Raw genomic sequence first — 27992 nt, forward strand, 5'->3', positions numbered from 1 at the left:
CCCACAAAAAACCCAACCAACCAGATTGTCTCCTACTTTCCTCATAAGCTGTTGTCCCTCTGTTTCATAATACTTCAAATAACTCAGGTACTGCAATTCAACTCCAAGTCATCATTAGTTCATGCTCTTGCCATATCTTTCTTGCAGAATGTTTCTCCAATTAATCAATTGTTTTACTCTTTCACAGTTATTTCCCAACATGTCACCTTAACCAGGCCCCTCCATTCTTGGCATTTACATCTGTTTCAGAGCAGACACCTACAACAGCCCTGTAAGCATCTGCTGCTGCGAGCATTCCTCAGCTGCTGGGGTTCTGCCTTGTAGCACTTTCCCCAAGAGGTCCATCAGTTTGCCAAATGACAACAGTTAGACTTACACTGCCAACTGTACGTTCATTATGGGAAGTACAAGGCCGTAGTTCTATCTCCTTACTGTTCCTCCAACAGCAGCTAATAAGTCAACAACCATCTCGAGAGGCCTCATGGGGATTCTGCCAGAATACAGGAATTCCCTCAGCCAATTCAGAATTATCAGTTATCTTTCTGTGGGTGCTAAGCTCAGATACAGGGACACCACGCAGGACCACTGCTGTGTCCCCCACTTTTGAGTGCTGTATCACACACTGTGCCCAGGTCTAGCTTCCACGCCACTGGGGCCTGAGAACGCCTGTTAACCAAGAGTTGTGAAGGAAGATGATGTAAACCCCAGCTCTTCATCTGGATTGTCGACATTACACGCAACGGAGGGTGTGAACTGCTCTGGCTGATTTTAGGAGCATTGCCACACCTCTAAACCATGGGTAAAAAACCCAGGGTGGGTAACAGGCTACTTAACAGAATAACGGATTCTTTCTTGCTGAAAACTTCTTTCAGAACCAGCTTCCTGATTCAAGAATTGGAGTGTTTGGTACCTGAAGGGTACAAGAGGTGCCATTTCCTAACCCTGAAGAACAGCTAGAGATGTTACAGCAGATTTCTGAAGTTAGATGCAGACTCATTCAGATAGTGCAGGCAGCAAAAAAGAGTCTTTATTACAAAAACAAACAAACAAACAAACAAACGTGATATAAAAAGGAAGAAGAGAAGAAGAGCTTTGCATCCACACAGGATGTTTTATCTGAAAAAGAACTTTAAAAATGCCACTACTAACTCGGACATATTTCTGCTAGAGCAAACCAAAAATCTTATATGGACTAAAGCAGTTTGCTACTCCGTTCCTCTTCGCTGAGGCTGTCTGGGCAATTCCACCAAGCGCCTCTCAGCAAGAAGCTGTCGTACCATCTGCAGTTTTGCCAGCACCGCCCAGGGCCGCCTGCCCTCCTCACAGCTGGGACCCGCACGCTGCAGCTGCTCCCGCATGCCCGAAGGATGCTAAAAATACAGCATCCCCTGACCGAGCACGAGACACACCTTATGGCTGGTACCCTGGAAAAATACATGTTTGGCTCCAGTCCAGATGTGATTGGAAGTCCACCAGCTGGATCACCCTGCTCTAAAATCTTCCCTTGCACACAGATGAATAAGAGAGACAAGGAGGCTAAGTGCAAACAGAGTAGTGTATGAGTAGTGTGTGTGCAACGCAGGCAGCCTCAAGAGAGCTACATCCTTGTGTAACAAACTAGGAAAGCTGATACCCTTTTCCTCTGAAAGCAGATGTAGATCCTTCCCAAACCGAGTGTGCGCAAAACTTGGCAAAAAAATACTATATTTCATTAAAGCCCAAGGATCCAAGTCATGATCCAACAGGCTTAAGCAGTGTGATTTGTAACAAAGCCTAGCCAGTGGCAAATAATACAAGTAGCTTCTGAAAATGGGATACGAAAATGCACAACATGTCACACCATACACCACTTGAAAACATTTTTCACTCAAGTTAATGTGTTGAACAATATCCTCTCCGAAACAGCTTTTCACAAGTATTTGTTTCACTGAACTTACACTTTCCATTTTGTCAATTGTTTTTATTAACAAACTAATTTTAAATATTATAAAGTGAATTTTTAAATGTTTGTAATAAAGTATAAAAAAACCTATTCTATAAAAAGAGAAATGAATCCGTTCTAAACACCACAACGTATAAACTTGAAAATGTTGGCATTTTTGTTGAACAGTTTGTTTTGAGCAATTGTGTTGAGTATCATATGCCTTGATACAGTCAATGCTAACTTGTCATTATACTTAAATGAGTCAACTATTTTAAAAATTAGCTCTATTAACTAAAATACTAAATTAATAATTTTGAGAATTTCCCTACAAGTTTTCTAGATATGTTAGTAGAGAAATGTAATGCTACAAACACCGTGACAAAGCACCCGGTTTGGTACGTCTTTTACATCTGAGACTCATTAGCTCACGGACTCAGTGATGTGGACCCGATCTCAGCGTGGTCATTTCCATCTGCCAATGCATAATGCTCCATGTGAGAACGGAGGGGTGTTACACCCATTTTGCCCAGGCGCACCTGTGTGTCTGAGATGAGTAAATGTGCACAGCTTCCTCTTCTTAATATTCTGATGACTAGAACAACTCCAGCCTAAACACAAGCATCCTGTTTCTTAGCACCATTACGCAAGTGTCATTCAGTTGAATCTATTAGGGTTACACTAAGATGAAATTGGTGTGAAAGAGTGAAAATTACAGCTCTTAACTCTTCTAAATGCTAACTGGATCTTCCACCTGCAGCAAACGGGCAGTCTACACTATTTAAAACCAGATTACAAGGTCACAACTTGGGCCAGTCTCCTCTTTGCAATTCACTTCAAGGACTGATTGAGTACTTCAGAACCTGGCACAGCAAACACAGCACACGTACAAGGGGCAGAGATTTCTCCAATAATGTCACCAACACTGACTCGTGGTTAAAAAGACGGCTTTTCTTTATTATCTTATTATGTCAAGCTCTGTGGAATTTGATTAAGATACCTATTGTACTGGCGAAAATGTAAAGCTGCATGCCAGTGCTGTCAAAGGGTCATAACATAATTACAATTCTCTCCAGCCCTCCACCCGGTCCTCACTCCAGCCAAACTCTCGATATGAGAGACTTGCCAGGCTGAGAGCAAATTGGTGCTGAACGCAGCCTATTTATGGCTTCCTTTACCCAAAGGGCGCCCTGCCATCTAGTGGCAAGGACATTCCAAAAATACCACTTCGGTTTTTCAAAAGTGGAACTTCATAAGGAAACATTCCCGCATTGTTGTACACATTTCAGATTTAACTAAAAAAAAGTTGCAAAATATTGTACACTTTCTGTCACACGCTAAAGACCCCTGTAGACTGCCACTAAGAAAAAACACAGAAAGTAAAAAATCTCTTCTATCCATATTGTGTTGAAATACATAATATATGAGCAACTTTTACATGTAGTTCTGCAGCACATATTAAATGTAAAGTTCCTTTTCTTATTAACTGTTAATGAGAGATTCATGCACCATAGCTTCGGAGAACCAAACCATTAGATGCTTTTTTTCCACATACAGTTTTATCTACCTATTTGGTTTAAAGCTGAGATAGGAGTTACAAACGACATGGTAACAGTAGTCATTTAGAAAGAAATAAGTGGAGGTGGGAGCGATTACTTAGGGGCATAGGAGAATGGTGAAGTACGACCACAGTATGACAAACACCCAGCTATGTCACAAACTGACACGTCTACTCCAGAAAGGTCACTTCTGTAATTTCCCCCGTCCCCACATCTATGTAACTATTAAGGATGTGCTGAAAACTTAGTTTTTTGCAAGGCTGCACGATTGCTAGTGCTGACGTGAGACGAGATGGGGAACATGTGACTGGATGGGAGAAAGAGCTGAGCGCTGCCACTGAGTCATCAGGAACCTTACACCAACTATGAAACTGTACGCTCAATTTCTGATCTACTACACATCACTGTTGTACCAGATCTGGCAGGAATAGATTTAGCTTCCTTCATAGCAGCCCATGTGCTGCTATGTTTTGGATTTGTGACTAAAACACTGCTGGTAACACACCAGCCTTTTGGCTATTGCTAGCAGTGCTTGCACAGCATCAAGGCTTTCCCTTTTTCTCATGCTGTCTCCTCCAGTGAGCTGGCTGGTGAAGGTAGGCACAAGAAGCTGGGAGGCGACTCAGCCAGGACAGCTGACCAAAACTGGCCAAACGGTTATTCCATACCATATAGTGGTCAGCAATAAAAATTGGGGGTGGGGTTGTCGTCCAAGGTAGCCATTGTAGCTGTTGCTCAGAGACTGGCGAGGCAACAGTCTGCTTGTGGGAGGTGGTGAGTGATTGCCTTTGCATCCCCTTGTACTTTTCCCTTCACTTATTAATTGTACTTTTCCCTTCACTTATTAAACACCTTTATCTCAAACCAAGAGTTTTATCACTCTTGCTCTTCCTATTCTCTTCCCAGTCCAGCCTGGGAGAGAGTGAGCGAGCGAGGTGCTGGCCATGGCTGACCCATCACATCCAATCAATTCGCTTTTCATAGCAGGTATCACAAAGAGACATTTCAGGGCTGATGGTCCAACTCTAGACTTTTGCTCCATTGGCAACACAACAATGTACTGAAATGGCACCTCAAAGACAAGGAGGTTTTTAAATCCACCCAAAGGAAAAGCGAGGTAGAAAGCAGCAGTGAAGAATTACAGTAACTGATGGCAATCAAGATGGCAGTTATTTCCCTGTGGAAAGGAGATCGTAGGAGGTGCAGCGGAGCCTGCTGTTCCCAGCCTGGAATACGCAATGCAGAAAGGAATCTATTTCCAGAGGTAAACACAGAAGAAACCTCTCTTTGAACCCCAGTCTCTAAGCTGTTTGACAGGACAGCTTCACATCCCCCACAGTCTTGAAGAGACTTGGGTTCTGCTTGTGGGAGCAGGAAGCGGGATCTCCTCCAACCACCGCCTGTTATTTTCCAGTTCAGAGTGACTCCCCTCTATCCAGGACAACACCCAGCAATGCCCACTAGTGGAATGGGGGAAATGGCTAAAGAATCAGTGCAAGCCCTTTGCAGGTATACCACAGCCAGAACAATCAGAAGCTGGGTACAGCCAGGCTTCCATCTGAAAGGATTCGGAGGGCCCTTGTGTAAAGGTATCTGTTGCTGTGAAAACATTGACAGCAGTCAAAACTTCGTATTGTGGCCTAAGAATTTGAAATAAATCTGACCTATAGGGAAGTGCAGAAGAGGAAGAAAATTTGTGCTGAAGCAATGCAAGCTGGTGACTAATAACCACCATGTCGCTGATGCCTCCACGCATTCAGACAGACTGCAATCAAAGCATTGTCCAGAGCTGACAGACTCATTCCTGAACAGTGCTGAAATCTCCCTGTTAGAGATGGATGGCAGGACATGTGTACCCAGGGAGACAACTCTTGAAGCTTCAGATGTGTCTCTGCCTTACTTTCTTGGTAGCAGGGGTGAACTGCTCTCTGTAACTATTCAGAATGAAGTGGGAATAAAATCAAGCAATCATGCAGTATTTCCCTTAAAGACATAGGACACTTAGTGACCCGTACAATCCTTTGACGCTACAGATACCACGCTGCTCTGGACAGTGTACAAGAATCTCTGATGTGACTGACCAGCATACGCAAGAATAAATCATTCTAAGAATAATGAAAAGCTTGTCATATTTTTAGACTTCAGAACATCAGTGTGTTGGGCACACTGAGGATGGGGAGGTGGCAGAGGATTGTCCAGCTGTGGTTTGAAAATGAAAAATCAGCTAGAAAATCCATTATTTCCCTGCCCCTTAAATAGTCTGGTTACTTCACATAGTTTCCCTTATACAGAAACACAACACACATGCCCTGAATGCACTTAGCTGCAGGCACGGTGAAAAAGGGTGCTTAAGGAATGTCCCTAGGAAGTTAAAATTCTATCTTCCCACAGCTAGGCTGTTCTGGATAAAGAAAATAATTCTTAACTGCCCTCAACTGCTGTCTGAAACTCCTGCTGACTCATCACCTTTCTCTTAAATTTGTCAGGTTTTCTGAGAAAAATGTAAAAAAGACAAAACAATACTAAGAAAACACAATTTCATACACATCGAAAACAATGAGCCCTAGGTTAGAGAAAGGATTGACCTATTTTAACCAGAGATTCCATCACTTGGAGAAAGGGTCCAATTCCATTTCAAATATGCTGCCTACCCTAAATGGTAAGTGGAAAATTGTCTCCCTTCCTCCTCCCAGTATACAGCTCCAGCCCACACTGTACAGGAATGGTGTGAGACTTAATGGGTTTACAAGAATGCTGCCTTATATAAACAACATATCAGAGATCTCAAACAACCAAGCACAGTAGTGAATCATTCAGGACACTCTGCTGGCATGTTTCAAACTAAGCATTTACTTCTGAACTGATCCTTTGTGACCTGAACTCCTCCAGAATAAAGGCTACTGCAGTGAGAAAGCCCCCAGTTAAGAAACATTAGCAATTACATAGCATGAGGTCTAAACTCACTTTTTGGTAACACTGGCAAACTCCAGCTGCGGGGCAGATGAAGCATTCTGCAATAAGAGAGCAGGCATCATTCTGGGGTCCAGTGGATAGCGTTTCTGGTGACCCAGGGCCAGAAGTAGGCAGTTAATGGAGCATGTGAGACACCCACCACCTGGCAGCCAGATGCCAAGGTTTCTAAGCTACCAGGGATTCTCTTCCACATGGGATATTTCAACCTGGCTCCTTAAACTGTTTATCTGTCAGCTTCATATTGCAGTAGGAGTCCAAATGCGACGGAGACTGAGAATTTCTCTATTGATCACTGCTTGTGGTTTGTCTGCTGCTGTAAGGCATTGACAGCTCACTGAGGGATCAGGCTCTGCAGAGCAACTACAGTAACAAAAAAACCCTAAAAACCCCACAAACAAACAAACAAACAAACACCCCCCCCAAAAAAAAACCAAAACACCAAAAGAAAAAAAAAGAAATCAGGAAGATCCACGCTAATACCCAAACACCTAGGATTTATAAAATCCACCTAACGAAAGAAGGCTGGTTGTCTGTGCAAGCATCCCTTCCTGAAATGAACTTGGTGATGCTGCCACTTTCCATACAACAGAGCCCACAAATTCTCAGCAATTCTCCTTTCCTGCAGGCAGGAAAGTGGTGTGCAATTCACCTGTCCCAATGCAGATATCCACAGAGTCCTTATCTACATGTGAACCAGCTAACAGTGATGGAGAGATACAGACATTTCTAATGCATGATTTTTTTGACACGTCAGAGGATGCCCATGTGGTAGCACGAAATTGTGGGATCCTGTCCAAAACCTATTATCTTTGGAAAAAGATCCCTCCCTTCTATCACAGGTGATTTTTCTGTGTCTCAAATTTCATAGATTTCAGCAGCTCACACTCACAAAATAAATGTAATTGGACAGATGCTTACTAGAGCTTGGCCAAGAGTGAAATGAAATCAGACTGAAACAAGTTTGCCAACTTGGCTGTAATTGCAGTCACACCAGATGCTGGACCGATTCTCTCATCTCCCGTTTATCTGTGAAATCTATGAAAGAAAAGAAACAATCAGATTTTACCCGTTCCTAATTTTTTCAGCCAATATCCTCAAAGTCCGAGACTACAAATAAAACTGGACATTTTTTTGTCTTCCATCAGAACTGTTTTCTGCTGCAAATGCTAGCCAACCAAAAACTGATGTAAAGAGCAATATGATCACTGCTCTAGTCAACAAGGTCCTTCTGGCTGAGGTGTGAATATCACTTCAGCAAATCATCATTTCAGACAGGTAATGGTATAGTAGCTCTCCTCTCTCTTCTGCTTTGGGAGCCTGAGAAATTAAGCCAAATGATCCCAAAACTGAAGAGCAAACCAAGTAGAAAGTTAAACGGCCACTTTTACTGGTTCTCTGTCTTCCACCAAACAGATGCAGAGTTATGGCTTGATTATTGTTTACAACACAAGCACAAAAGTCCTTAGCTTTAAAGCCCAGCTTGAGATTGCAGGCCTGAATGTTAGAAAAGGGTTTTTCTAAGAGAAATCAAAATACTCACTTCTGAAAGCAGAGGGAGCCAAGGAACAGCCTCACAGCTCCACTGTTACAGCCACTTCCCCAAATGAAATCGCACTTCCAAAAATCATTAATTTACATATTTTGATAGAAGGTTTGATTTATTTTATCATTCAGGAATTGCCTACACAAAATGTTGCCACAAACCTCTGCCTATCATACAACCATTTGTTGAGTTGCTAACAGGATTAATGACTGCAGTTACTTTCATTAATCACTGTACAACACTAATTGAACCACAGGGTTATTGATCAGCTCTGCCTTTATTTAGACTCTTTAGATTTTTTTTCCCCTAATCAGAAAGTGAGAAGTTGTGTGGTGGGTTTTTTTTTCTTTGAAAGGGAGCAACCACTTTTGTTCTTTAAGCCATGTTGAGAATCAAGTTTATTTAGCTAAATCAAAGTCCCACACAGTAGGGGCAGTATGTCTGAGACAAAAAAAAAAGAAGGCAAGTACTTTAAAATCAGTATCAAAAAGCAAAACACGAATACCACATTTAAAGACACAAACACTAAGACGAGAATCAAGGCTTAACATTATAACATGTTTTTGGGAAACAAAGCAGTGAATTTCCTGAATCATATACCACACACCCATTTACTTTGGTAGGGCCTTAAAATCAGCCCAGATGAGGCTGTTTTGTTTTGGAACAGAGCCCCAAGCACAGCTGTTAACAGCTACCAAGGATGTCTGCAGATGTGCAAGAGTTCAGGGTTACTCATGCCCCATGTCTAGCAGGAATGTGTTGCACTAGGGCTAGGAAATGCCCCTCGATGGGACTTCCCTCTAGTTCTGATGGAAATATCGGATTACTTCTGGTTTGCTTTCACAGTGGCTCACAGGTTAGCTATGGAAAAAAAGTCCCAGACATCTCTATGCATCCTCTACTTAAACAAGAGTTATTTTGGATGGCTGTAGCTTTCTACACAACTTTTTCTCAAGTGCTTGTAAGGAAGGAATTAAATAATTCTACATAATGATAAGAAAAATAAGAAAGCTACAAAAATCTGACTGATAGAAATTCCTTCCTCTGCATCTCCCCTGCACACTGAAGCACACACAAGCATGCCAGAAAGTGTGATTTCTGGGACATAAGATGTTTTGCACAGCTGTGAGAACACTACCAGTGCTAAATACCAGTAAAACTATTAGCCATATTCTGTTGCCACAAATTGAACCGCTAGTGATGATGAGGGCACATTTCAATTAGGTGAAGCTTTGTATGAAATGAGAGGATGAAAAGATTCACATATCCACATACTGCTGCTTTCCTCGTCATTTTGTTAACATTTTGCTGATTTTCACCACTGCTTTTTACGGTTTTCCCGAATCCCAACATCAGAGGGCAGCACTACAGCCTGGTTCAGCCTCACACTAGCCTCTGAAAAAAGACCCCACACGGATTGCTTTGCTGTTTGTCAGAAAGGTTATTCCAGGACACTTCTCTGGCACTGGGCACAGGCCCCGCCGTTAGCGGCCGGGTCTACTTAGTAGGTATCTCCGGCTTCCCGAGTCACTCCAGCTATGGAAGGGCATGGATCCTGGCTCCGTCCCAGGCTGACCTATTCAGGGGAAAATTAATCCTACTTCAGAAGGCCAATGCTAAAATAAACCCACGCTTGTCGGAGAGTGGAGAGGTGGCCGGGAGAAGGAGCCTATGTAAATGTGTGCTTCTCTTCCCCTGCTGGAACTAACCTCCTCCCGCCTCCACTACTAGTGCTCAAATCTGAGCAGTGCCCAGTAGGAGAAAGTGCACAGGTTCAGGGTAGCCTTTCCAAACACCGTGTCAAGGGGATCTCTGCTCTGGAAGTAAGGGTGTTTGAGAAGTGAAGGAAAAAGGGGAAGAGGAGAGAAGAAGATTGCTTTGCTTAAGATCAGAGCAGTTTTTTGTCTTGTTTTGTAGAGGTGAGAGGTAGAACAGGAGACGAAAGCATGTAATAAGAAGCTGCTGCGTACCAGGGACACTGCTGTCTCACAACTTTTCATTCTTCTAGCTTCTCCTGCCTATGGATTATTATCAGTGAACGAGAAAGCCTGCAATGTCAAAAATGCCACACAAAAATGAAGCATGGCACAGATGGAAATGCACGGAAGCCGGGGGAACTATTTTCAATTACATAAAGATCTATCTATTGTATTTGAACTGTTACTTCCGACTTGAGTCACTGGTCTAGTTCTATGTATAGAAAACAGGTACCAGCCTACAGCCCTGTGGCAACTGAAAGGAAGACAAATAACACACAAGCAGCAGATTCATGCAGCTTGCAGGTGACCCCTCTGTCACTATGATCCTGGAAGTAACTTAGCTGGTCCAGGTAATTTATCCCAGTCTGACTATTTCGAGGCTGGTTTATGTCTGGATGATTGTTCCCACGATCTTCATGTTCCCCATGGGTGAACATCCCCTCTCTTTTTTTTCCCATTATAGCTGTATGGAAGCTAGAGAATAGCTCTGTTTCTTACATTACTGCATTCCACTATAAATGAGAAGAAATTAAATGGAGCAAAAGGACAATTCTTTCTATGGTGTTCACCTGTAAGATACTTTTACATTATATATTCATTCACATCTACCTATAATACAACTGTACATAGTACACATTAATTTCAAGCAATATAGCAACATTTAAGAACATATATTAATATACCAGCTACCTTTCTTTCTTATGACTTATAAGAAAGTATTAAAAGGTCTCTTTTCCCATGGAATCAGAAACAGGCAGTCATTCCCTAGGAATGATGAAATACAGATTGGGTTTTTCTCAAGCTGAGGTAACATACCACATAATGTAATTATTGCCTGACTTCCGTTTCTATCCCCAGAATTTCTTCCCTTTCCTATCCTGTATATCAGCTCAGCTGGGAATTTCTGGAACTGAACTCAAACTGGATCTTTTCCAGAGAGAGTTCTGAAGCAGTAAAATATCCCATCAAGGGACGTAACAGATTTGACACCACTTGCTATTTTAAATCAATCTTGGATGTCTTCTTCAAAGATCCCTCTTGCCTAGTTTAAACACGAAGCTTTAAGTTGGACTCACAAGCCTTTGGCAGATGCTACATCCTATACCGAACAGGTTAGACTACACAGAGCAGCACCTCCTAACTGTCAGACCCAGAGAGAGAAGCAGAAGCTGCTCATACCTTTGCTGTTTCTTTCAGCTGTCCATCAACTGGCCACACAGTCACCATCATTGTCCACAAGCCTGCAGCTGACTGGATCAGGTCATACAAGAAGCAGCAGAGTCACAAACTACTGCATATAATTTTTCAGTTTGATAATGGTTTTGTCTTGTGGTTTCAGTCTCTTAACGGTGCAGAAATGGAGACATCTGTTCTTACCCACATTCTCCTCAGTGACAGGGACACAAAGGGAATGAAAATGACTTGCCGACAGTCATCTATACAGGACTAACATTCTAAAACAACAGACATTCCAGTTTATTACACAAAATTAGCAAAAGTTAGAAAGAAAGACCAGATCACTGCAAACAAAAAGGCACAGCAATACCACCCACAGACAGAATGAAGACCACACCTGCCAAATATTAGACAAATTAAGCTAAATATGAGACTAACTATGAGGCTAAATATCACGGACTAACAAACCAGAATTGATCCATCAGAAAATATGTCCAACCAACAAGTCAAGCGGACAGAGAATGTTCCAGTTATTAATTTTTTTTTAAGATCCTTAGCCTAAGATAATTTAAGATAGAGGCCAGAATGGAAACGAGCAGATCTGTCACACTGGTCTCAAGACAGACTATGCCAAGAATAATCAAAGAAAGGTGCTCATTAGGACATGCATATCCTCATCTTCTTTAGCTCTATCCCAGACATCCCTGGGTGTTCCTCTGTCATCCTCACTCTCAAGTACTTTCTTCCCAGCCTCCAACCCTTTAGCCCTCTCTCTGCTTTGTTAATTTCTGTTTCTACTGTTTTTTTTCCATTTTCCCTCCCTCTGGATCTTGTTCACAAAGGAGAAAGAATTAACTCTGACATCTAAAGACTCTCTCAAGCACTTTACTCTCCCCTCAGTGGTGTGGTTATCGTCTTCACTACTGGCCTCCCAGTTGCTGAGGTTCTGGCTGTTCTGCAGACCTTTCTTTCCTTCATGCATATATGCTGGACTTGAGGATTTTTTTCTGAAATGAATACATTTCCTTGCTTATGCTTTAATGATACGGATAACTTCCGATGAAAAAAACGGTGTTCTTGGCAAAGTCCTGATTAGCTCTGCTCCAGGTAGTTTTAGAGGAAAATGGCTCATGAGGAAAACTCACTGCCATAACACAGGATCCCAGCTGGGAAAAAAAAAAGTTGCTAGCATACTTATAACTTAAAAAGAATCTAGGCCCCTTATTTCACTGTCCCATTTCACCAGCCTCAGCTGATCAGTTAAATCAGAATACCGTATTTTCTGGAGCAATGGACCCACTACTTCATCTCCAACACAACCTGAAAATAGGCTGCAGACATTATACACACCTATTCTTAACAACTACCCATCTATTGCTTCAATGTGCGGGTATCCTGTATCAAGGGATGAGGCAAGTATATGAGCAAATACGGAAAATTGTTACATGCTCAGGCATATCTGACAAGACTAATCTCTCTATTAACAAAGCCTTGTAGCAGAGAGGCAGCTTATCTGGGAAAAAAATAAGATTTTTGCTAGCATAATCAAGGCACCTCAAATGAAATAAGCTGTATCATAAAAAAGAACTCCTTTGCCAATACAAATTGCATCTCCATAATGGATGGAAAGGTGTATGTGTAGCTCTGTAAGCCAGGGGTGTGATTTTTTCCCAGTCTTGATCAATATAGCCACACTTTTAATAATGTGTGTTGTGGAGCTGGCCTTAATTTGCCATTTTCTTGCAAAATATAGAAAGATTAACACTTCGATTTACAATAAAAACATGTCTAGCATTATAATCAATGCTATTTGAATTATAATAACAACGTATTTGTGAACTATTTAAGCAGCATATGGGGTGATAAGAAATAGATGATTAAGCCACTGAGCAATACAATTTGTCCATTTCTCACTTACTTGAAAATATGCTTGAATTTCTATTAAAATTATTGTGGTCATAGATGTTGCAAGTATGTGTAACAGCGACATCTATGCTTAGTGCCTGCAATAGTCTCTGTAATATAATAATATTATTACCTTGTTTTGCTATCACAATGCAGGTTATCTGAGCGCAAAGCTGTGATTCAGTTAAACATATATTGTTGTCAGAAATTGTTTCAGTTTGTCCTATAATACATGAAAATAAAATAATTGTCAGCAAGAAAATGATGAACTAGTTCACAGAAGAAAGACTAGTCTAAAGTAAAAGCACAGAATAAGAAACTGTACAAAACACCTGAAGACAGAAAGAGATAATAACATGAGCAGGAGCTAACAGTGTTGATACTGTTATTAAAATGAAAACTATTATAGCCGGATGTACTGCCGGAAATAGCAGATGGAAACCAAACGAATTACTTAAAGAATTTCACTTAATTAAAATCTGTCAGCCTGAAACAATAGATTCTTAAAAGATTAAATACCCAAAACAGTAAAATAACACACAGAAGCAACTTAGCAAATAGCACTCAGAAGCAAAGATTACAAACCTAAAAAGATTAACTTAAAATACTTTTCTGACACTCCAAAATTACTGCAACCCAAAGGATGGTAAAAAATGTATTGAATAGAGCAAAGATCAAGTATTTTCATTATCCTATTAAGACTGATATAAAAACAATGTTTAGAAGGGTAAGCTTGAGCAACACAATAAAAACAAACAACAACAACAAAAACCCCAAACACTAAAAAAAGCTATGAAACTCCCTCACAGTCACTGATTTGCACCAATGTTGTATCACTAATTCAAAAGAGCAATTGCTGGTTTACACAAACATAAGACAGAACAGGTCTCTACAACTCTAAGAAGAGGCAGGCAATGGAACAATATGCAAGAGTCACCAGAGTCATGGAAAGCTGAAGACGAGAGCCATCACTCAGGGTATTGCAGGAATGATGAGAACAACGTTGCACTATGCAGAGAAGGCTAGGTGACCTACTAGGCATTGTTTCAACCCAAAAGATTTTCTGAAGAATGGCATGTTGCAAACTTCAAGTCAGAAAAAATCTGGTTTAATACTATGGCTTTTTAATAGCTTCGCTTTAGTAAGCTTTGAAAGCAAACCAGACCTATTTTCTAGGTCATGAAACTTAGGAAGGCACACCTGAATTCTGCATTCACACAACCCAATGTTTCTCCAGTCTGGAAACAAACATAAAAAACCACTAGGCAAGCAGGAGAACAGGCGAAAAACTTATTTTCCTGATCAGGACCTAAACCACAGTTGGAACGCTACTGCTGGAAAGTATTACCCGCTAGCAGCAAGAGAAACTTTTATTGTGTATTATGGAAAGTATAGTGGGCTTCAGCCCATAACTTAGCTTTTCTCTGATCACATAGCTGCCCAGATGTTGTTGATACTGTTTGCAGCTGTCATTCATTCCAAGAAATCTGGTCAACACCACGAGAAGCAGATCTCTGGGAATGAACTGGAACATGTAGAAAAGCAGAGAACAATTTTAATTATCTCCTAGCACCTATTTCAAAACCAAAATCAAACTACTATCTTTAGGAAGAATAAAGCAAAAAATTACACGAATAGTACATTTCAAGGTAGTAAGCAGGAAAATGAAGTTTTGAGTACCTATCAAACATAAAGATGAGGACCTTGGAAATGCAGGCTTTTCTTGAGAAGGAAACTTTCTTGACCTTCCCTTTGCCCTGAAGGTCACAGTTTTGGAATAGCTGTTGTAGAGCAAAACAATCTCCAGATCTCATTTCTTCACGCAGCATATGTTCCAACTACGATTTTTTAAAAAAACAATTAAATACATAAACATCAGAGATCCTCTCAGCAAGTATTTTGTTCCTGGAAGCATAAAAACTGAAAAACACTGAATCCAAGAAAGGATATATGCTCCACCATGTAATGGTGCATGTTTGGCAATGACTAAAGAAATTATTTTCTGCAGAGATCTACACCAAAAGTACAACATTCCTTTCAGCTGCAATGCAGGCTTTCACATTCTGCTTTATGCTTGTTCTGAATAAGCTTTACTGGTATTATTGGAATAAATATGACCTTGACTTTTCATGTTATTGCAGCAGCTTATGTTGCCAGCTTACAGTTTTGAGGAAATCTGTTAACTATTAGCCCAATTCTGACACCCTTACTTGTTTCCTTTCCAGATTCTCTTCTGTTGTCTTCAGCACATCTTGCCCATGAATAATGGTTGAGTGAGGGCACTGTTCAGCATGGATAGATTAATTTTGTAATTACAATGAAGGATCTTGCCCTGGTCCGTCCATTTCACCTGCACCCATCACTCAGTATCCTGCTCCCTGCAAGAGCCATTCCTTTGATGTGATCTGTAGCAACCATTGCTTTGCCCCGATCTCCGCTGCCTGCCACGTCCTTCCTCATGTCCTCTCATTTCCTTTCTCCGTAATTTTAATCTCATCAGACTGATAAAATCCCATTTAATCTCAGGCCTCTTCCTCTTGCTTTCTCTTTCTTCTCCAGCACAGATTTGATTGTAGATTCTGTTTCTTACTCGCTACTCCTGTCTCACAAGTTATGAAGTCTGGTTGCCCAACACATCCCTCAGTCTGCCTTCACCTTCAGTTTCCTGCTTGGCCTGTGATCAGGTTTACTTCATCCACAACCATTTAATTGTCTCCCCTTCCAGTTGTGCCATCCTCCAAAATTTTCCTCCTACTTTTCCAAGTTAACTGAAGACCTGGATGCCTCTCACTACTTCTAATGCACTTCTCTGATGTTCTCTTCCTGAACATCTCCTGCCAAAGGAAATATTAATATAGTACTGCCCACTTCCTGCAAGTCCATTCCCTGTGTCACGTTGGGTATTTTTTCTTTCCTACTTTTACACCTCATGCTTATCCTGTTACAATGTAACTTCTGATCTGTTTCATATCCATTTTCATCCACTTCCTCAGTTTTCTTCTGAAATGTTGCCCTTCCTCCAACTCCTTGTCCTCACATTACAGACAAACTCTAATAAACGAACACACCTTGTGTTGACTCCCACTACTATTTCCAGCACCAACACTTCCCTCCTCAATGTGCTGCTTACAGTTACTGTCCAGCTTTCCTCCTCTCCAGCTGTAGGCTCCTAAGCCAGAAAACACCAACACCCAGCTAAAATTACCGTCACTAATATCTGCCCAAAATAAAACTCAAACCCCACACTCCTTGATCATCTTTGTCACTACTAACCCTGTTATTTCTCCTCAACTCTCATCCTCATTTAGCATCTCTGGGGCTCTGTAGCTCTCCTCCTCCTGACCACAAACATAAGCCAATCTTACACAAGGAGAATTTACTACAATCCTAAAAATCTGTCCTGAAAAAACCCACATATTTCTTCTTGGCGTCTTGCCAATACACTGGCTACCCATCACTGTCTGTGCTGTGGGTCAGGATGGTTTCACCAATTCCTCGTGCCCCTCCTTGTGACTGCTGCCAGACCCAGACTGCTGACTTCTGAGAAAGCTTTTTTATTTTGTGTCTGGCCTAGCCTCAACACTAGGGTTCCCAGTGTCTTGGAAATGCAAATAAACAAGGGCGCACACTACTTCGTATAAGTTGATCTCCTGTAGTGTTTCAAGCTGGCTAGTCACACATCAAAGAACAACGCAGTCAGTCATTAATCTCTTTAGAAATGTAGATTTAGGTTATAATTTTTAGCTCGGAATTTTTAGGAACAAATTCCAATGTCTTTATGCTGTGTCAGCAGTGGAGAGCATCCATAAACTCAGTCTAGAAAGCAAGCTAATCCTTCCCAAGCTGCAAAGATCTAAGGAAGATGAGGCTTAAAAGCTGGCTTTCAATAATTCAGAAAGGAAAGTGTGCATTTTTAGAACAGTTTTAACCATTTATCTGCGAGAGTATCAGTAACTATTCTGAATACAGAACACCAAACACCAGATAAAGGAACTTTGGCTTTTCATACAGTTAACTTTTTTTTTAACGGCATTTCCAGCTAGTGGAAATGCTCATCCTCAAGTCTGGTGGTACTGGTGGAGTCAGCAGTAAGCTTCTTACAGGATACATTTGAATTCTCACAGTAAGTAGCATTAAAAGCCTCATTGTCATACATGGGAAAGATCCAAAACAGGCATTTGGAGCAAAAATTGAGCAAACAAAGAATAACCCTCAGAGTAGCAGATGCATGTCGTGGTCCAGCCCTCATTTTGTTGAAACTGCTTAGAAGCTGAGCATCTCCTGGAAATAGACATCTGGGCTCAGAGAAGGGAGAGCAGAGGCAGAAAAAGTGGCTATTCACTTTCTATGTGCTGCTTTCTTTAAATACCGGCAGTCTTGGGTAAACAGTATTACTGCTACAGAAGTATCTATCAAATCAAAGAGCCTGTGTGGAGTGGGACGATGATGCACAACAATAACTTCAAAAACTAACCATAATTCTTATGATAAAGACTCCATTCCCTCCCCGCTAGCATCCCACTGTCGCTCCCCCGCCTCTCACTCACCACACACCAGTTAGCAGGGCACCAGGTGACATGTGAGTGCACACATTGACAAGACCCTATTGGTCTGGGTAGTGGGGCAGCAACCGTGAGCACCAGCATCCTGTGGGTCTGTATGCAATCAGCAGTGGAAGCCCTGAGATGCTAAAGGGATATTTTCTTTCCTATGAAGGGACACCAGACGTGGTGAGTAAAGCACGAGGTAGAAAAAGGAAAGGTCAAGGGCACATATGTTAAACAATACTCCTCTCAACTCACAGCCTAGTTCTAGGGATTCCCTATGCTTCCTGCTTGCACCTGCTTTCAGTCATTGCTGAGGGAAAAGGTCTCTTTCAGGGGGACGCTCTTCCCCTTTCTTGGAAGCTAGGGAAAGGCTTTATCTGTTCAGGATGCTCAAGGTGCAAAGGATGCTCCTAGAAGTTAAAGCTGTCATCTGCTTCCCAGAGCTGAGATTCATGAGAGGAGGCCTCTACCCCAACAGACCTATGTGCAGCAAAGGGCAAGAGAGATGGGGGATCAAATTTACAGTCTCATTGACTCGTGCTAACAAACATGTCAGTGAGATTTGCTGTCCTGAAGAGAATGTCTGTTCATGGAACTGCCAATGTTTTATCACTTACATTAAGATGAATCCTCTTGCCATTATCAATACCTTATCACCAAATCAAAGTAGACTCAATTACCCTGTTCATTCCTCAGTATAACATTATCCTAGGGGCACATCTTAATGCCTTTTTAAGGCAAACTCTTCGTTTTGCATCTACAACTCGCTGCATTAGCTTTCACATAACTATTCCACACAACAAAGACACCCAACAGTGAATCACAAGCTCTTGCCTTCTTATGCGAGTCAGCCAGAAAGAACAGATGAGAAACAGGGAAACTAGTGAGGGAGCCATGTAATCTTCAGTTGAGACTCAAACATTTCCCTGAGAACCAGACAGCGAATGAAGGCAGTTTCACTGTAGCCTTGACTCTTCCTTTACATCCGGTGTGTGTCAAGCAACAAGGCGGCCCTGGCACGTGCTTCCTGGAGTCCCTTCTCCTCCCTCCTCCAGAGGGGACTGACTGCGACCCCTGGGAGGGTCTGACCTTGCGGGTACAATGCAGGAAGGCACGTTGTTCTCTCCTCTTCAGGAAAGCCAGGCCCTGGAGCTTGCCAGGGTATTTAAAGAGCTCAACGCCTGCAGGTTCACACAGCGCACCCAACGCGAAGCAGCTCTCTTCGTCCTTGACTCAGAGAGGTCTCTGCCACCGCTGGTTACCGACGCTCAGGACATCGCCCCACTGCGCCACCTCCCAGGCTGACTACGAACCCCCGCGACCTTTGCTGGAGGGCACAACACCCACACCAGCGTGCCTGCCCAGTACCCGCATCTCCCTCACCCTTCCTGGTGCCAAGCCACGCACACAAAGTCAAGACTTAAAGCACTCTTGCTTGTCCGGGTTGGCTTCAGTCACCAAGCTGGCCGGCGGCCGCACCCCGGTCTCTCTGGGCGAGCTTTCAGCCCTCAGCGCGGGCCTCCGGCCTGCACGAAACAGTTAACGCCGCCTGAGGTACTCCTGCCAGCTTCCTCGGTCCCCTCCTGTGCCTCCCGGGAGCTATTAATACCGCAGGCACATGGTCTGACATAGCGTTCCCCGGCAGCGACCAGATAACTTTAATTTGCCCTTTAAACGTCCCGAGCCCAGTGGCCCTCGCGCTCCCTCCAGGAGAACATGGCGGCGCTGCCCCGCGGCCCCTGGCGGGGGCGGGCTCAGGGGGTCCCAGCCAATGTCCGTGCTCCGAGGGGACACCTCCTCCTATCGCGAGAGGCCGCGGGGTATAAGAGGGGCGGCGTGGGGCCGGGGGCCATTTGGCCGGCGGTGCGCGGGGGCGGCCGGGTGGGGAGGTGCGCGGCTCGTTGGCTCTCTCCGGGCAGGGGGTGTCGGACCGGCTCCCAGCATGGGTGACCAAGCGCTCAGCTTCCTCAAGGACTTTTTGGCCGGTGGGGTCGCTGCCGCCATCTCCAAGACGGCTGTCGCCCCCATCGAGAGAGTGAAGTTGCTGCTGCAGGTGAGGAGGCGGCGGGGGCCGGGGGGCGGCGGCCCCGCTGGCGGCGGCGGGAGCCCGGCGGGGCTGCGCCACAGGTGGCTGCGGGCGCTGCGGGCGCCGGCCGGCGTGACTAAATATGGGAAGGAGCTCGGCCGGCTCTGGTTACGCGGGAGCCGCCCGGGTCCCTCGGGGGAGCGGGAGCGGGAGCCGGGCCAGGCGGCGGGGCGGGCCCCGTCCCGTTCCTGCCCTTCAGCGTGCGGGGTCACCCCTGCGGTGTCCTCTCTCTACCCTCCCATCCCTCCTCCTTCTCCCCCGTACAGGTCCAGCATGCCAGCAAACAGATCACGGCCGAGAAGCAGTACAAGGGCATCATCGACTGCATAGTCCGCATCCCCAAGGAGCAAGGCATCATCTCCTTCTGGAGAGGCAACTTGGCCAATGTCATCCGGTACTTCCCCACCCAGGCCCTCAACTTCGCCTTCAAGGACAAGTACAAGCAGATCTTCCTGGGAGGAGTGGACAGGCACAAGCAGTTCTGGCGCTACTTCGCGGGGAACCTGGCGTCCGGGGGTGCCGCGGGAGCCACCTCCCTCTGCTTCGTCTACCCGCTGGATTTTGCCAGGACCCGGCTGGCGGCTGATGTGGGCAAAGGAGCCAGTGAGAGGGAGTTCACTGGGCTGGGCGACTGCATTGTCAAGATCTTCAAGTCTGATGGCCTGAAGGGCCTGTACCAAGGATTCAGTGTGTCTGTCCAGGGCATCATCATCTACAGAGCAGCCTATTTTGGGGTTTATGACACGGCCAAGGGTAAGAAGTGCATGGAGAAGTGTCTGCAAGGGGAGATCCATCCAGTAAAGGCACTGTAGGGCACTTAGCAGTACAAGGACAAGCAGGGCTTGGCTCAGCACCAGCTCAGGGTGCTAATGCTAGACTAGAATACACACAAGTGTTTCTGAAATGCATTCCTGCCTCCCTCCACTTGCTGCTCTCAGCAGAAGCCTTGGGTTTGCAGTGTGTTTTCAGACACTTCACATTTTCTTTGTCTTAAAGCTTGTACAGGTGGGCTTGTATGGCAGCTCATGACACAAGCCTGGGAGGGTTCTGCAGGAGAGACCTTTTGGTCAGGGAGCTTGAGGAGGGCTTAGGTCCCTAAATCCAGCAGCCCTATAAACTTGTTTCACTCATAGTACCTGTTAACAGCCATGTATGGATGGAGAAGCTGCAGGCTTGACTGACTCCTGGTGTTGGTGGGTGATTGTTCCTTCCACAGCTGTCTGTCCCACAACCCTTTGCCCCTGTACTGACTCTGCTCCTTTGTTCTTGATGGCAGGTATGTTGCCTGATCCAAAGAATGTGCATATCGTAGTGAGCTGGATGATTGCCCAGACTGTCACGGCAGTAGCAGGGCTGGTTTCTTATCCTTTTGATACTGTGCGACGTAGGATGATGATGCAGTCTGGCCGAAAGGGAGGTGAGAATAAGTGCTCCTGTTGTGTTCTGGCAACAGAGCATCTTTTCAGTCAGATATGGTGGGAGATGCTGGGTATTTTTTTGTCACATAAAAAACTACTGGCCTTATTGGAACCCATACCAAAAAACTGGGGAACTCATTGCTGGTTATTTGTCATGTTCACTTAAGAGGCTGAGAATTGATCTGGTTTGATTTCCATATGGAGATTAAAACTGCTTTTCATTAATTGATAATTTAAAATTATTTCCTCTAGTTTACTTATTCCTTGTTTTTAAATACATGAAAGTTGAAACAGACTTGCTGTGCATCTTCAAGTGTTCTGACCTTTTATGTCTTGTCTCCACAGCTGATATTATGTACAAGGGCACAATTGATTGCTGGAAGAAGATAGCTAAAGATGAAGGATCCAAAGCATTCTTCAAAGGTGCCTGGTCGAATGTGTTGAGAGGCATGGGCGGAGCTTTTGTACTAGTCCTTTATGATGAAATCAAGAAATATGTCTAAAACTTATCATTGTAATGTAGTTCAATTGTTCTCAATCAACTTTTTTTAAAAAAAATATGCTATTGTGATGTAATGGACAACAAAATATTTCCTAGGGAAACAGAATGAATTTTGAGTAACATATCTGGTTGAGATGAGGATGCATTAATTTTAAAATTGTCCACTACATCACAGTTTCATTTTGTATGAAAATTCCTCCAACATTTTGTATTGGAACCTGTGTATATATTATACTTCAAATTTCAGGTAATACATTTTGTCTAGAGACAAGACTTGGGTGGTTTATCTCTAGCTTAAAATCTAATGTTGTGAACTGATAGAATGATCTTCAGAGATGTGTTATACGAAGTGATGTCTCTAGCTACCCAACAGCATGATGACATTTATAGCATGAATCTAAATCATGGCTGTATTTTTTTAATATGATATTAAGTTAAAACCATGCCTGGAAATATAAACTATACTAAAGCACCAGGCTGAGTTCCTAACTGTGGCCTCTTCACTGATGAATTATACCATCATATGGTTGAAACCATAATCTGTTTTTTCAAACATACTTTGTAGAAAAATACAGTGTTTCAAAAATGCCCTATATCTTCAGAACACAAAAAGTTGTCTGCTCTGATGTGCAATTGAACTAAAACTGAAATAATGAAATAAATTAATATATTAATGAACTTTTTCCTCTTGTTTTCAGTACACTGAACACATTACAAGTACATGTCTTTTAAGGTGATGTGCTAATCAGCACACTGTTAGTGACTGGCTGGTACTGCCTAAGCCTCTTGGAAGTTTTTCAACAGAGCTTTAGGTAGGTGGAATGGTTATTGATAATTCTACAATAGCAAAACCAAGGGGATTCAGCTTGAGGATACTGCAGCCACTTGTCTTACTGATGAACTACCATAGTCTTAGCTGCTTTGATCATTCATTTATATTATATTTTGAAGTGTGTCTTCAGTTGACAGTGAAGTCATTGCTGCTTATTTTACTTGAAAAAGTATTCTAGAATGGAATACTTCTGAGTTATTAAAATAACAATACTTCAAACTACACCATTATTAACAACTTGAACTGTTAACTACCAGTGAGATCAGATGCTGCATGGTTGTGAACTCAGTCAGGAATAGCCTCTGTAATTAGACAAAGGAAGGAGAGTTGTATCCATTTCAGTGGTTCTGTTAAAACACTTGTTTATATGTAGTCTATGTATCCACCTAGGAAAAGGGATGAGACTAAGCAAGTAGTACTCATGTAAGCTTTTATTTTAGCCACATCTTTTGTATCTTCAGAGGTGGAAGCAAGGTGCCCTCATGCGTTTTTGATAAAGACTCTGGACTGCTTGTCATTTCTAGCACCCTAGGGTGGAAGAAAAAAAAAAAGCCTGTGGAAACAAATGTTAGAATTGCACTTGCTGTACTTGAAAGTAAAAGGCTGACTAGTTACTTACACAGCTGGCAATTTCCACATTGAATATAAACTGCAGCATAGATGATGCCTGGGCTAGTAGAATTTGAGTGAACAGGATTGCTCTGTTGAAGGTGTTACCACTGCCTGAGATGGGATGTTCCTGCAGGTACTGTCAGCTGCATTTCCCTGACACCTGATTTCACAGCATTGCTTGGTGTGAAAGCTGGAGCAGTTCAATATGCAAAAGCAAGGCCCTGGAAAGAATACCCTTCCCTTGCTCTCTGAAAATAGATTATTCTGGAGTATAAATGGAACAAGTCTCCCAAAAAGAATTTATTTGTAGACACTATCTATTTAACATTGCATGTGACTATCACAGTACTATCCAGTTACTCTCATGGACTGGGAACACAGTTATTCTATGATTTTTATAACTGAGTATGCAGATGAGAACTCTGGATTTACCAGTTTTGCGAGTAGCAGTAGATGGAGAGCTAAGAGATTCACATTTTGATCAGTTTGAAGTTCTGTGCTTTGGCTTCCAGTTTTCCCCTTCCTATAGTTGAAATTAATGTGTCAGATGCAGGTAGTCCTAGCTCTCTGTCACTTCGTGTGATGGGCTGTGTCTCTCTGCTACAGATTCAGATCATCAGCTCCATTCTCCCTGAAGGCAGGTACAAGATACTAAACAGTATCTGGAAACAACAGCTATCCACCTGAAGAACTGAAGCATTTGGGGGAAAAAAAACAGTCCAGGAATTATAGTCTATTTTAAAATTACCTAAATTTAATTATTTTTCTCATGAAGATAGTGTCTGTTTCAACCTGGCCCAATTTCATCTCCTTTCTTTCATGTTCACTAGATACCTGGTCTGTTTTCTTCCTACTAGTAAGTAACCAAGGTTGCTACCTATTGAACAATAGGTTTGTATAGAAAAATCTTTCTATTCTTTTTTCAAAGTGCTTATTGCAGTAGTTCTAGTTAAAAGCTTTACTTGCCTGCTTTAGCCCTTTCTCTTTTTTCCTTCCTCCACACATTCCTAATGGTTCCATATGAGACACCTGCAAACAGACTGCAACTATTCATTTCATATTTACCTCACTGATAAGGTTGCATACGGCATTTGGATGTTTTAGAGAAGATCTTAAGTTGGCTACAAAGATACCAGAGACAACAAAAGATTGTAATACAGAGGTACCAAACCCTGGTGGGAAGTGTATGTGTGAATGAGCAATAAGAGAGGAAGGAAAAGAAACTTCAGATGAGCATAAATGAAAAAGTTACTATATTCCAGAGGGGAAAAAAAAAAAAAAAAGGAGAAGTCTATTAAAAAGGAGAGTGAGGAGTAGCAATACAGGAACATTCCTCCTTATTTCTGCTTGAATGTTTATGCACATGCTCACCCTGTGCTGACTTCTGGCAGCACTCCCCATAAAGGTAAGACTTCAAAACTGTCAGTGAAATAACCGTTCACCTGAAAGCAGCTCTGCACTGGGCCCATGGCACTCAGCTTAACACTTGCTGAAAGTGTAACCTAAAATCCAGCCAGCAGCTCTGCAAAGCTGGAAAATAGAAGATTCTGCAGATAGTCTCTAACTGGTATTTGAACTCCACTCACATGACCCTCAGTTGTCAGAGACAATTAATTCCACGGCCCCAATCCTTTTGCACCTTTGCAATACTCATAGACAAACTATGCAGGCAAAAGCCTGCATCAAAGTCATTGTTCCTTTATATCTCACACTTGAACACTGGGAAACCTGCCCTGAATAGCCTGGTAATATACTCTATTAACACAGGAAGACAAGCCCACCTACCATGCAGCATATAGCTGAGGTGCACTGATCTTTTTGATAAGATGAAGTCAGGAACTTTGGGGAGGTCTGAAAGATAAACCCGTCTCTAAAGAGCATAGCCTACTGCAGAGAGTGGGAGGGGAGAACCTGTGACAGCAGACTGAACCTTCCCTCCCTTTCTGAAGGTCACAACCCCCGCTCTGCCCTGCACTTGTCAGGGAAGAATCAGCCATCAGTTCTTTAGAAGCCATAAGGAAGAGTTTAGGACATGGTAAGAAGCATAGCAGAAGAAAAAAAACCCAACTTTGCTAAGATGTTCAAAAACCAGAACACTCCATCTGGAGGGATGCCACAGTTACGGTTATTGGATAATCTTAGCTGGAGATGGGGAGTCCCACCAGCCAACCTAGGATGTCAGCGAAAGAAGCAGCATGCCCCAGGTGGCAAATCTCAGCCACCTGCATTCCCCTTGTGAAGTCCCTCTCACTTCAAACCAGAAAAATCTCTCAATAGCATGTTCTAGCCTAAGAGCCACTGTGTGCAGAGAACCGAGACCTGTCATATTTGTTCCAAGCTTAGACCACATATAATACAGTTGGGAGAACTAAATTTTTCTTACACAATCAGGGCCCAGAAAAAAAATCATGGAGAAAAGCATTTTAGGACTCTGCAGTGAATAACAGGTGGTCCTGGAACCAGAAGTGACAGCTACAAGGATCAATGCTGTCAAATCCTGTCTTATCTTGGCCAAGAGGAGAGTTACCAGGAGATGTATAGCAGCTTTCCTGACCAAGGTATTAGAACCACACATCCTGAAGACAAACCAGATGGGTGTCACAAGCATTAGCAATCTCTGCCAATATATGAAACAGGATGACCTCAGCATAATTTCAGTCCTGGAAGATGGCTCCACATACAGCTCTGTATTTCTGTATTTTCTCATTCATCAGGTGACAATGACATGGTTCATCCACTGTTTTGCTCAAGACTTTGAGCAGGTAAACACCAAAGACATACTCCATGTACTGGGTTCATAAGCTTTACCACTTTGGTACCAAAGGAGCCTTTTCTTCTCCCTCACCACTTGGCTTGTTGATATGTCACCGTGTATTCATCATTGCCTGCATATGACAGTCATGACTGCATAGCTAGAAGGCTTGATATAAATCACTGCAATCATCTCCATCACACCGATGTGCAGACTGTGCTCCAGGGAAAACCACTAGCTTTCATCTGCCAGGTGACTCACTGAGCTGCCCACGTTGGGAAGGCACAAGTTATTTTTGTCTATTGACCATGGAGAACAAGGAAAAGCACCAACATAAAAAAATAGTATTGGTCATCTGTTAGAACGAAATCTCTCATGCTCTTTACAGGGGTTTATCCTGAAACTCATTAGATGACAATCAGGAAAATACAGTCCAATGTAAAGTCTACATGCATCATGGAAGACATACAAATCCAGCCAGCCATTTGATTTATGACAATCAAATCCTCATCTGAGGGGCAGGATGACAGCAGAGATACTTCAGGATCTTCAGTAAAGACTGCAAGCGATCTGATAGAAGACAGGCTCTGGCACAGCAGAAAGCCTATACATTCCAGATGAGGAATGGCCTTGTGTGATTCTTCCAAATTAGCTTGAGTCTCTTTCGTTCGCTGGAGTTAAGACTGAGTTCTAAAGGATTCAGTGGTCTGCTTGGGAAATGCCCTTTACATGTCACCTACCCAGACAGGGATGAATCATCACCTCCTGTTCTTCTCAATGATGTGAGGCCTTCTGCAAGACCTTCAGTATTGTAGAAAGACTACACAGCAGGACCCTATCCTGGAAGAAACAGAGACCACAATGAGGCAGTGACACTTCCAGAGCAAAAACATGACAGAGGCATCACACTCCATTTCTCATAGTAGCAAGATCAATATGCCAGTGCTGTCCCACAAACTGGTAATCCTGTCACTTCAGCAGGAAGATTGGCTCCTACCTGAAACTGCATCAAACCAGTGTGGCAGTTCAATTTAAGGAGGAAGCAAAGCAGCTTGCACTTTTCTTTCCAAGAGATCTTCTGGAGAAAGGTTAAAAAAAAAGGTAGAAAAGAACAATTAAGTTGCAGCTTACAAAAAAGACAGAAAACAAGTCTATTAGAAACAGGATTTCTTGCTATAAACATCTTGATGAGACTATCTAACTTAATGAAGACCTGTCAATATGGCTTATTTAAAAAAAACCCACAAAGTCACTAACAGGTAAAGTGTATTAACGAATAAACTGATTTTTTGCATTGTCCTCTACTACATATAGTACAAACCACTTCTCCCATGACCTCTCCTTTGCACTTTAATACCAATTATTAAGTTCTGAAAGAAGCCACTGCAAAGACAAAACAATTAATGTTAAATATTTTATTTCTTATGATTTACAAAAATGACATACAAAACTGACAGTTTTTCATACCAAAGTTAAATAAGACAAAACAATTAAGAGAAATCAGTTTCATGAATCCCTTCACAGAAAAAAAAATCATATGAACATTCAAAAGTATTTAAACTGTGACCCTGATATTCACATTCAAGGACAAAAATCTTTAAATAGTGAATAACTTCAATTAGCACAATAGTACAAATAAATACAGCAGCACTATGCAAAAAATTCCTTACAGTCCCTATCCATGAATAATAATTGCAACAAAAATCTGTTTTCCACAATGCTGCTTGAAGTTAAAAGTTCAAATATTGTCAAATAGCTAAATTTGATCTGCAGGTCACCAGGTGCAGAAGCTCTGCCAAACTATCACACAGGACCAAGTAAAAAGTTTGTTACAATGCAGAATACCTGAAAGCCTAAGCCCTCATGCAAGCATGAGCAAAGAATAATAAACTTCCCTTTTCAGAGAGCTAAGACACAGCTTTACTGAATATAACTTTTTTTCTTTATGCATAATACAAAGAGATCTCCCATATCTCTCCTGAGAAGCAGCTGGGGAAGCAAGCAGGGTTCCTGCAATATCCATGGATATTGGCATCAGGATTTATGTTCTTCATAAAGACTACAGTCCTACAAAATAAGCTCACTCGAAGTTTGCCTTTATGTATAGAAATAAAGTACATCACCTGCTATTTGTGATTACCAATTCCATTAAATTTTGTTCCCCTTGTAAATGGATGTTGTTACTGA

General features: G+C 42.6%; 1 protein-coding gene across 1 annotated transcript; it reads left to right on the forward strand.

Annotated features, from left to right (window-relative positions):
* Window positions 1–19450: 19450 nt before the first annotated feature.
* On the forward strand, window positions 19451–22287 carry SLC25A4 (solute carrier family 25 member 4). Its single transcript, XM_065634059.1, has 4 exons — window positions 19451–19656; window positions 19956–20442; window positions 20966–21106; window positions 21453–22287. Exons 1-4 carry the CDS (start codon window positions 19546–19548, stop codon window positions 21608–21610), a joined length of 897 nt encoding a protein of 298 aa, XP_065490131.1. The 5' UTR covers window positions 19451–19545; the 3' UTR covers window positions 21611–22287.
* The last annotated feature ends 5705 nt before the right edge of the window (window positions 22288–27992 follow it).

Source organism: Caloenas nicobarica, chromosome 4 (genome assembly GCF_036013445.1).
Source record: "Caloenas nicobarica isolate bCalNic1 chromosome 4, bCalNic1.hap1, whole genome shotgun sequence".
In the NCBI taxonomy this organism is placed as follows: domain Eukaryota; kingdom Metazoa; phylum Chordata; class Aves; order Columbiformes; family Columbidae; genus Caloenas; species Caloenas nicobarica.

Bases quoted from the DNA above. Each gene is read 5' to 3' on its own strand.
- SLC25A4 (XM_065634059.1), top strand. From the start codon at position 19,546: ATGGGTGACCAAGCGCTCAGCTTCCTCAAGGACTTTTTGGCCGGTGGG. The intron at 19,657-19,955 runs GTGAGGAGGCGG...TCCCCCGTACAG, and splicing joins GAGTGAAGTTGCTGCTGCAG to GTCCAGCATGCCAGCAAACA. The intron at 21,107-21,452 runs GTGAGAATAAGT...TTGTCTCCACAG, and splicing joins GCAGTCTGGCCGAAAGGGAG to CTGATATTATGTACAAGGGC.